General features: G+C 37.3%; 1 protein-coding gene across 3 annotated transcripts in view; it reads right to left on the bottom strand.

Annotated features, from left to right (window-relative positions):
• Window positions 1-397: 397 nt before the first annotated feature.
• The window catches only part of LOC110982511 (uncharacterized), a 110364-nt gene continuing 99046 nt past the window's right edge, over window positions 398-11715 (bottom strand). For all 3 annotated transcript variants that reach the window (XM_087139447.1, XM_087139458.1, XM_022240952.2), the window contains exons 2-9: window positions 11062-11167; window positions 9289-9575; window positions 8835-8919; window positions 8093-8231; window positions 6087-7228; window positions 4825-5039; window positions 3550-3639; window positions 398-3346 (exon numbers count right to left, since the gene is read on the bottom strand). In XM_087139447.1, coding sequence (XP_086995573.1) covers window positions 3268-3346; window positions 3550-3639; window positions 4825-5039; window positions 6087-7228; window positions 8093-8231; window positions 8835-8919; window positions 9289-9575; window positions 11062-11136 — 2112 coding nt within the window. In that variant the 5' untranslated portion in view covers window positions 11137-11167 and the 3' untranslated portion in view covers window positions 398-3267. The remainder of the gene's footprint in view (window positions 3347-3549; window positions 3640-4824; window positions 5040-6086; window positions 7229-8092; window positions 8232-8834; window positions 8920-9288; window positions 9576-11061; window positions 11168-11715) is intronic.

Below are 11715 nucleotides of genomic sequence, written 5' to 3'. Positions count from 1 at the left end.
CATGGTTTTTAGGAATGGTTATGTAAATTCACCGGATTGAGATTGACAGCCAGTGTGTGGATTGGTTGGGAGTACTCCCGACTTGAAATCCTCTCTCTCGTTTAACAGCTCTTTTTTAAAATTTGTACATTTGTAAATAACGTGAGAAAGGATCATTGTCACCATAAGTTTGGTTTGTGCGGTCCAGAACCATGCATTAAATATGCATTTAACAGACCAATCACAAGACAGGAAACTAAAAACGTTTGGGGGAAAAATTCGACCCAGGCCTCCATGTCGGCTGCATAGAAAAGTGCACCGGTAAACAAAGTGTGACATCATCAGTCTGGAGGCACATTGAGATGGTTCTCAACGTCGCATATCAACACCATCGATTTAGACATGGGCCTGACAGGCATTTTTGGCATCAACACATCATTAATTTTTATTTCTCTGATACCACAACCCTGATGAAACCAAATTATCTTATAAATATGGTTCAAGAAATGCAGTGTGACACCCAACTTTTCCAGACATTTTACGCACATAATATTCAGTAATGATACTTGGTACAGTTCTGCTTGCTAAAACACCTTGCTCAACGATTTTATCATTCAATGTCCTTTATTTCCACGTGTTGGTAGAAAACTTACCATTTTGTAAATGCAATGGATTAAGAGCAACAAATATAACTGGTAACAAATAAGAAACTTTTATGAAATTTTAATGCAACAGAGTGTTATTATGGATTAACCAGTGAAAGTTAAGACTCTAAAATTAAGTTTGTGCGGTTCCAAAACGACTTTTCAAAATCTGAATGATTTTTTTGAATGCTTTTAAGAAAACAAGAAAATGGTTCGAAACATTCGAATACACTAACGGGTATTTTGTCATGACTGCAATATCTTATACACTGCCGACATACAGGACAATTCAAAGTAAAACATGCAGATGAATGACAACCTACAGCAAGTTCGTTGCAGGCAGGTCAAGACATGGTCGGTATAAATCAACTCTGTTCAACCTCCTAGGCATCTGTGCATCTTAACACAAATCCAATGAGCCGTAACTTAAGGGCAGATCTCTGCCTAGAAAATAAAGTTGGGATATAAAACCTGCTAATGAGATGTAGTGCCAGATTTGAACAGTTTAAATCCATGAAACCCTGCCATAATTGGACTAGATTCTAGTAGCATGGAGTAGGTAACAGTTGAAAACTGTCCTGCATTCCTTCATTATGTACCAATTGTTGACTGAAAATGGCAACCACTTTAAAGAACTACAATGTTAGAGCTTCAAATAGAAAATTTAAGAGCTTTCAATCACAATTTACATTGGAAACTAACAAACAAATTGCACTGATTGACTGGCAAGAAAAGCAATGGCAGAAAATGATAAATGTTCTATGTTTGTTCTGCGCTGTATTATGATCAATAAATATTCTTTTCCGATCATTTCAAGATCTGATTCAACAAGTCAATTGCAATATGATGAAAACAAACAGACTCTGGAACTATTAGTTTGTAAACCTTGATGTTCTTAGAAAAAACAGTCACTACGACTTAAATACACTGAATCTATTTACATTACGCTGCCTGAGTAGACTAACTAGACTACTGCAGAATTTAAAATATAGTTACATTTTCTTAAAAATTCATCAGGTGTACGCTGTACATTAAGACCACATGGAATACTGCTGAGCACTGCACTAAGATAGCAGTAGTTTATGTGTTCTTTGACATTTAAAACCAATATTTACTGCTATCAACTGTACAAATCTGCAGTGCACAGGATTTTCAGCACTGTCACTATCTTTGAAACAACTAAAAGGTCTGGTAATAATTTGACGATTTTCCTGAAATTGGACAATAAACACACTATTCAAAATGTATAAATGTTTTGTTAACTCCAACAATAATATAAGCTTCCTGGCCAATCTTATCAAACACTTTATCAGTTTAGTATGAAGCTCATTTTTAAAGGAATGTTCCCCAAGCTTGAGTCGGTGATATAGTCCCTCAGTGTAATTAAGAATTCTTATAATAAACAAGTGTATTCAAATAGTCTTTGGAAAGAGGTTGATCAAGAATTCAATTAACTGAATAACAAACAATGTTAACATCCCCATCCTTCCTATTCAAATACTTTCCAATTCAAATTTACAGATAACAAAGTGAATTTTCCAAAGAAAGACAAAAACAGGACCTGTAAATAAACTCATATGCAAACAAGAGCATACCTTGTTTTCATGTTAGAATACTGACACTTTTTTTAAAATCTGTTACTTTTAATTCGAAACGAGCAGCACCTGTACACAAAATCACAAGAGAAAATCCTGCCCTGATTCTAGAATCAATTTAAGAAAGTCATTTGCATATAAGGATATTGATACAATGGCTATGAGACAGGAATATCACACAGAACATTTATAGTGCTAGACAGATGCAAACCCACTCAAATTTGTGTAAGCCATATCCCATCTAAATTGAACATTTAAAAGTTTGAAATAGATTGACTTTTACAGAAAGCACCACACAGAATAAAAATCTGTGCATTTCAGTGACTCTATCTTGAACCAATTTCAAAAGGCGGTAGAAATTAAACTTATGAATTGTGAACGTGTAATCCGTGAATATCTGTAAATGAAGTACGACAATTAAATCAAACTGTTTTGCAGGAAATAAACTGAGTGCAATGACCAGGAAAAAAGAAAACCTAGTACAAACAAAAAAGAAAAATAAGAAAACTTTACTATTTTGAAAGTGTACTGAAGAACATGAACATTATATGAAACTGGTCTGAAAATCCTACATATAATTTTCCCCCATATAATTGAATACATTTAGAAATGGGACAACTGAACCCTCATGCAGCATGCCTTAGGTATGCAGCTGGCCAGTTTCTAGGTGGCTAGAGTAACATAGAAAATTTTACGCAGTGCAAGATTGTGGAAATATGCTCTTTTTAAAATTTGAGACACATAAATAAAACGTATAAAATGAAGAAGATGCCTGACAAAACAAGTTAAATGCCTACTTGGTATGTGGGTCCTTAATCAACAAACAACATGGCTGAGCAAGAGAATCCCTGGTTTAATAAGGAATGGTCTGAAATGTTCATTCGACGGCACAGAACTGAAAAACAGATATATGTACTCAAGTTTTCAATGGAAGAACGAATCCACACTGAGTTCGATCTAATAGAGAGGAGAATGTTGATTATAGTGTGTAAGAAGGCTCCTTGAGTCAACCTTTAATACCTTGATGTCCATAGCAATGCATCATTAGTTCATGCATGATCCTTGCTGGTCTGGCAGGCTGCTTCTCTCTGGCATCTGTGCCACTGGTTCCACTCACGAGCTCTACAGCTACAATTAACATTAAAAAAAATTATCAAGTTCCTTAAGTATCCTTTTAAGGGAAGAAGCAATTTCAGGGACTCCAAACTACATCAGTGTATGCAACAATAGTTTCTACTGTAAACTGTGAATACACATACATGTAATAAAAAGCACTGCTCTAACAGGAACATTGGTGTGCTTTAAATATGAGGAAACTTAAGGAAAAGTACCTGTATTGCTTCTTGAAGTCATTAGGAAGTTCCTTCCATGTTTGACTCAACAATCTTGTAATTTCCCTTCCTTGCAATCTTGGCCACTTACTACAAGTTGGAAACATCATCAAAATTCATTAGTATTGATGAAAAACTTCTGCAGATATTTGTACAACTCAGTCAAGATCCAAGAGTGAATTTTCCTTTAACTCTGCCCAGTGTGACTCTGTAATATTCTGTGCGACAACCACCCAAGTTGTGGATGCCCTGTCCTTTTGCCAAGGCCATTGTGGTATCTGGTATTTAGAACCAACAGGTGTCAAGTGGTGAAGTGGTTCAAGTGGTTCTTTAAACATGTATTTCTTGATTTTTGCTATCCTAACAGGGCCACAAAGTTCAAACCAATCATAATCACTGATGTCACACTGCTCACTAATATAAACATTCAGAAGGAATATAAACAAGGCATCCTTCCTGCATGTGGTGGCTACTGAAACGTCTGATAATTTCCAGCAAGGAATTGCCCACTCTGCTTTCCAGAGGTTACAAACAGGCTTTGGAATGTGAAACTCATGGTAATTAAAGAAGTTCCACAAGATCAGGGTATGGCTGTAATAAGCACCATGTGGCATAAACAAACATGTCGTCATAAGGGTTAAGTCACCAATAAACTAAAGGTTTTAATTACAACGCAATATGAACATCAAAATTTAATTTTGGAAATGCTGTAGTTATTCAGATTTTTGTTTTATGAATAATTCAAAAGTACCCTGGGTATGAATAACTAAGTATTACAGTAATAGTCGCGCAATGTAAAAGGTGTCCTGATGGACTCACTTCATGTAGTCTCCCTCAAGTTCTCCTCATCTCAGCAGTTCGCTTATTGAACGTACATGTACAGGTGCAATCAAAGTCCTAATCAGTGATTCATCAGATTTTATTGTTATCTTAATCCCATTTTATTTAATCAATCGTTATGTCTGAAATTATTTGTTGTAATTCTGGTGTGAATTTTTGTAGTGTCGTTTAATATTGTTCTGTACATATATTTTGATTATCACGTTTTTAACGCTCGCAAACCACAACGAATTTCAATGTATTTCAATAACTATATTGGATACAAATGATATTAAATAAATGAAATTAATCATTCTTGTGAGGAAAAGTCTGTGAGTACCCGACAAAATGTCAAGACTTTCCCAATGCACACATGTACACTAGCAGTGATCACTGACAGAATTAAAGGTTCAAAATAAGGATCATTTGATCAATATTTTTCAAAGAATCACTTACTCTCTAAATCTTGGATGGTTAACTTTAGTGAACAGCTGAAATCCATTGATCCATGAGCGACGCATGGAATAACTAGAGGCTGCTGCAGGAGTCATAACAGAATTCTGATCCTTCCACATCAACTCCATTGAGCTATTTGTGTCCTCAAACTTCAGGTGATTAGGATCCACCACTAGTTTCTGGGCAATAGTGTGTGTGATGGTAGATTCCTTGCTCTGGTTTAAAGATTGGAAAGTTTGAAATGTCATTACTTCTGTCAGAAAAAGTCCTTTCAGGGAGCTCAAAATTGTGTCTAGTAGTTTGTGGCTATAGTCAGAATCCACACTGTGTGTGAACCAAAGAGTGACAGATATTTCTGTTTAGGAGTTTAAAACTCATGTCATATTATGAAACTTCTACAGGCAATAATGATTTTTTCATATGACCACTTGAATTTCAAATATTAAATTGTCTATACTCCAAATTCCTGACGATGAAACATCTGAAATTCCTCCCCCATGTGGAGTGGGTCGGGTCTCCAGGTGATACTTACCCCTGCCCAGCCCACAAATGCAAATTTCCCATGTGCCTATTATAATTCGACGAAAAGTCTTGATTATGCATACCACCCCTTGACCCTCCACAATGCACTGTGGTCCTGCCGCCATGTTTGCATATGTAGGCTGGGCAGGGGTATGTGGACGCAGGAGACTCAGTTAATTCTAGACATGCCAAGGAAGGGGATGGGGGCAAGTTTATCACTTCCAGGGTTTTCCCTCAACTGACCAAAACTCTGAACCACTGTTAACTTCTGTACGAGAATTAAAGTAATGCACTGTGCTAGCTAGGATGAGCAAGGTGTACAATTACAGATATATCTTGTTTTGTATCAAATATTGGCTAATTCAAAGGAACAGGTCCATTCTTTTCCAGTTAATCAAACATGATCCAGCAAGTGCTGTCGTGCATTTTTCAAAACAGTAATGCTACTGTACCAGCAGCATTACAGTTCTCAGCAGATTTAACTGTCTGAATAAAATTGAATCAGACATTTAATGACCTTATGCCACACAGTTCTAAGACTGCCTGGATATGCCCAATAATGTCACACAAATGTTTGTCATCAGTACACAAATTAAGTGGGCTTCAGTGCAGTAGACATGAAAAGTGCTGGCACCAAGGTTTTAATTTTGCTTAGTTCTTTCCAGGTGCTTGTTGATGCATACCGATGCCTACAGGAAAGATGACACTGTGTCCCAGATTGAGAAAGGTTTCAGACTAACCTGTACTGAGGAATTTTCAGAGGACACCCTATGAAGGGTCAGCAGTGTTTTTGAGGCTGCACTGGTACTAGCCAAGTTAGTAGCAGGCTGAATTGGAATGTAACGAGATGGATGCCTGTTCTTGCAACCTAAGGAAGTCACAGTGTTTGGAGATGAATAAATGGTTGCAGAAGTTGACTGATGCACCACTGTACTTGGGACAATGGTTGATTCACAAGTCACTATTTTGATAGGAAATGAGACTGGCTGCTTCTGGATATACACAGAGGATCTGAAGATGCAAGGAACATCAGCACAGCCACTGAGCCTTCCTAGACTGTTGGTCATCATCTTGGCATCTAAGGTCTCAGATGGAGAGGCTTGAGAGGGTTCATGAGAATTGAATGAAACTGTAACAGGTATGCCAGGTTGTCTGATGTCCTTAGAGAGCCCAGATAAAGTGTATGCTGGGACATATCTGGCTGAGTAAGAGTGCTCAGAATGAAGTTGTTGGCAGGGTGTTGACTGGGTTGGCACAGTGCTCGAAGAAGCGATTTCTTTAACTGGTTCAGGTGTTACTGCTGTAACTGCATATTCTCCACCAAGAGAGGAGTTGGCATGGATGTAATGATCCAGTAATGTCTCCTTTTCCTCTCTGCCAGTGGAAGCTGCAGAACTTTGAGATAATGCAATCTTTCTTGGCCAGCTACTGTCCTCATTAGGTGGCTGGTGGTGTGAGACGCAGGTAACAGAATGGGTTGGCTTTGGCAGCTGGCTCGGTTGACTCACAGCCACCATTGACAAATTTGTTTCTGATGGAAGATGGGATTCATCAACAACTTCACCACCACTATCGCAGGCTGTTGCAGTTACACCACTCAATATTTCTGCATGAAGGGTTGGGGATGCATTAGATGCCATATGTAGAATCTGATCCTTAGCCCCAGAGGTTGTGTTCTGAGCTTTGCAGGTCTTGGTTGTCATTTCCGGAGACTTTTTTCTTGGCCTGAATTGATGGGCCCTTGGCGAGGACATCCTTCCATCCGAGTCAATAGCTCTTCTCCTTGTCATATTTATGGACAAATCTTTGGTAGCCTTCTGGATACCCTCCAGCATTTGGGGGCTCACAGGAGTAACTGCAGGAATTTCCAGTGGTTCTCCACCTGAAAAAGAAGTGAAAACAAATCCGCTCTCCGTGAACATCCTCAACAAATCTGCATGCACATGTTTGTTTTCAAAGAGCACCACTACATGTGCATGTAGATAAATGAATCAATGGAGTGAAAGATGTATCGTTATACCAAAAGTAGTTTATTCATACCATACAGTTGGACATTTGTTCATTATTATATCCAACCCTGTGGTTCATACCTACATCAATTCAATGGTAAATTTGTTAAGACACAGTCTCACAACACTACACTAAAGAGCCCCATTCCACAGCACAGCCAATTTTGGAAAGAGCCTCTCAGAGACTACAGTAAGCACAGTACATGCAAGATTAACCCCTGACGGAGGTTGGTGAAATCACTGATGCGAAAACTTGCAGTTTTATGAAACTGGCCCATGGTAGAACATGGCCCATGATGCCAATAAACATTGATCAGATAACAAATCACTGTACACTGTAATTTCATGAACTCTTTTCTTTGTAACTGTCTTTGCTTTGAATAATATGCATATGTGCTGTACTGATTTGTTATGAAGGGTCGGTGGTTTTAAGTTGGTATTATAAACAGCTTAAACCACCAGTTTTCAAATAACACCACATTATGTAATACCAATTGTAAAAAATGAAGATGTAATGAAACAATATACCGAGAAAATCAAAAGTGACCAACATGTATCATAGCAATACAAGTCATAAAATTAACCATTCCACATAACTTTTATTTCAGTAGTCATTCAGTAAAATGTCTAAATCATTGCTTTATGATTGTATTGATAATGACACTGTCATAATCTTACTGTTGTAATATTTTTCACAAAAATGAGATACATGTACATGTAACTGGTGAAGCACCTACCAACTACGATATTTAATGGTGCGTTAAAACTGACCAGTCCATCATGGAATTCCTGTTCAATGCTGAGCTCAAGGCACAGATGAGCGATTTTGTATTGTAAGAAATCAATGTAGTCATCTGCCTTCTTCAGAACATTATACTGGAAAGGAAAAAATATGTCTTAGAAAAGTTTTAAATGGGCTACAAAAAGTGAAATTGAATAATTAATGCAAGACTACTGATCCCTTGATTCACATCAATATGACATCAAGTAAAAACATACTTTAACAGTACACTTTACACAAAAATTCTTATATAGCAAGAAAACATCATTCACTGTACCATTTGAAATATATAAGTGTGGGCAAACCTTATCAGCCAATGAAGACTTTTCAAGCAAAAAGGACAATTGGAAGACTGAGACGCTGGTGGCAACAGACATGCCGGTCCTTTCTCTAGATATTGTGAGTGCTCATAACTATGCAAGCACACTCAAAACAACATGCACATGCTCAGAACTGGCAAAAAAGACTGGTATGTTTGTCGCTACCAAGCATCTCGAAGTCTTCTGTTAAATTGTCATATAATCTTAATGGTAAGGTACACTCAGGTTGCAAAGGAAAACATCAATTTAAGACAGTCAAAGTTAAAAAATGAATACAGCACAAAAAAGTTAGAAAAGTAAATCTAACATAGAGCTCATCAAGACAATTATAAGCAGGCCAGTCCAATCCTTTACCCAAGAGATGTTTCCATGACATACCTTTGTCACACTCTTATGGGAATCCCCAGGGGGTAGTATCTTGACAAGTTCTTTGATAGCTTCATTCAGGCTCTGATGACGCTGTCTACTCAAAGGAACAAAAGATGAAAAGCAAACAAATATTTGGAAATTGGCCATCTTGGATATTTATTTTTGAACGGATGTATCTAATTATTTTCAGGGGTTAAATTCATCTACAAAGTGTATTGCAGTATGAAAAAAAAACCAAGTGCTGAAATGACAAAGAATTGGGGATTCTTTAGGAATTTTAAAGTTCTCATTCAGTACATTTTACATACTCAAGTTTTGACAGTATTGCACCAATACTTTGATAGTTATTAAAAAATGATAGTTATTATAATTAAACACTGTACATGTAGTTCTTATTGTATTAAATCATTTACTTTTTTCAATTTTAAGGTGAAATTAATCTAAGGTAGGTAATTATACGTACCTTTCATGTACCCTGTGTACTGCTCTTTTTTCTTCCAAACTGCCCATCTTGGGGCCTGTTGTTTCAGCACTATGAGATTTACATTTGTCATTACTAAATCTCTGTTCATTTTTGGCCTTCTTGTACCTTGGTTGCTTCTTACTCAAAGACAGGGGAGATTTCACAACTAATGTGACCCTCCTCTTTCTCTCAGCTTTTGTATGTCCCTTTGTTACTACTTGTACTGCTGGAATAATTGTGTTTCTTTGGGCGACTTTTGATTTCGCCCGGTAAGTACTGGCTTTTGCCTGAAATGAGAACCACAAACAAGTCACAAGTAAAAATTACCACCAGACCCGTAAGGGAACAACTTACATGGTGTGACTTTTGTTTATTTTTGTACGTCTTCGATGGTGTACAGGTACATGTACACATAACATCATTGGTTGGGGACTGATACATGCCAAAGTTTGTCAATCGTGTGCATCACAGTCTTTTCACTAAAATGAAGCAGTTTATGGAACACACACTGGGATAGGCCCTAGTCTTGGAATCTCATCTAATATTAGCTTGGACAAGTTTGTTTTCGTTAATGGCACAGCGTGCTTACATATACATGTATCTGTAGGATAGTTGAATTCATGGGAATTATCATATCTTGAAGCCACAGAGCATCTGGTGACGCTCTTTACACCCAAAGGGGTGTAAGTAAAAATTCTTTGTCTCTCAATAGTTGAGGAATCTATATGCACAAGGTTGTCTCACAGAATGCAGTCCAATGACTATGTCCAAACTCAAACCCACTTTTCAGGGCTTTGATCTTATTTCACTCTTACCATGCATCCACTGAAGTGATTACAAACTTACAATATTTGTAACATATTGGCAGATATACACGTACCTCACAGAGCTGATAGTTTGTGAGTCCAACATTAAAATGAAAGGGTAAGATAAAGTTAAGCCCAACTATCCCATCAGAGTCCAAATCCCAGCGGGAATTATGCATTTACCTGTAGTATCTATAGCACCTTCTCTTTGGAAAAGACTTGAAGGTGTAATTTTAAAAATTACACCTTACGTCTTTTAAAAGCTGTCTTTCAATTCTATTTTAGTCAACTTGTCTACTTCAGTTTTGATGTATTCCAAAGTGTTTGGAAAACTGTTTGCAAAATGCGTTGTAAAGAATAATTACTGTGATACTATAAACAGTGGGATATCAGTTCACCTGTTTCTATATTAATTAGTGATCAAATATGGGACCATTATTTCATATTATATGTACCCAAGCATGCTCATTCTTCTTTGCACCAAAATGTTTAAATGTACATGAGAGTGAGAACATTTACTCAGATTTTTCAGACTTGGACTCAGACTCAAAGTAGCTTCAAACTGTCCAAATGTAAGCCTTTGAGGTCAAAGAAGAATCACTGTCCTACTCAGCCAGCTACCAATACATGTACAAGATTATACCAGTGACGAGTGTTCTTAGAAGTGGCAGAATTAAAACTATAGAGTTCTGTAAGCCACATGCCCATATGTATCTTATACTGCACTGAGCAAAATAACCTAGGAATTTAAAGACCAGCAAAAGTTGAGTTTATGCACTGAGCTTTCTTCAAAAGCTGTGGCTTCATTAGTAACAAGATGTGGTGGCATAAAATCAAAACTAAGTCACTGGTCTTACTCCTACTCATGTGAGTCACTCAGAACTGTAAACTTATTTTTACATTGTCTCGGGTTTTAAAGTTGTGCACACAGCTACCAGTGAATTGCGTTTCTAGACAGCTGTCATACCTTGCCATGATTCTGACCATTCTTTCTTGTCCTATCCTTACAGCTAAGAAGTGAAGCTCCCGATGACGACTGCATTTCTGTCTACTCAGAAACATTTATTAACCAACTGAAAGGAAACAAAACATACATTCATAATGGAACAAGCTTCTGTTTTGAAATGTGTGAAGTGAAGGTGGCAAGTTAAGAAATAGGTTTGCAGTAGCATCATGCAAAAGATCTCTTTTATGAGTACATGTATGTGTGGTCCTGAGAACACCCCCCCAAGTTCTTTTAAGAATCACACATAAGTTCTGTAACTCATTCGGCATGGTGCTAGACGTACCACAAATCTATTACTTAATCGGTTGTGTACTAAGTCCATGGAGAACCATCATTGTTTCGTGCCATATTTCTAAAAATTGTTTCTCAGTTCCAAAGTCAGGGCTTCATTCCACGCTGCCGTAATAACTGAGAACTGATGAGGGCATTTTATCACAATATGGAAAAGCGGCATAACGAAAGTGTATTCTTATAAGCTCATCTTGACCCGGAATAATTATTTTATTCATTTCATGAGTCAACATTATTGAAAAATTACATCATGGACTCCATGAAGAGAAGACTTGCCCAAATCTTTCGAATACTAAATACCAAATGCACTGTATTGGCCACTGC

Source organism: Acanthaster planci, linkage group LG01 (assembly GCF_054643075.1).
Source record: "Acanthaster planci isolate LZ-2023a linkage group LG01, COTS_SCS, whole genome shotgun sequence".
NCBI classification, from domain to species: Eukaryota; Metazoa; Echinodermata; class Asteroidea; order Valvatida; family Acanthasteridae; genus Acanthaster; species Acanthaster planci.
Note: the sequence above shows the minus strand (reverse complement) of the source record. Positions and strands in the feature narration are given on the sequence as shown.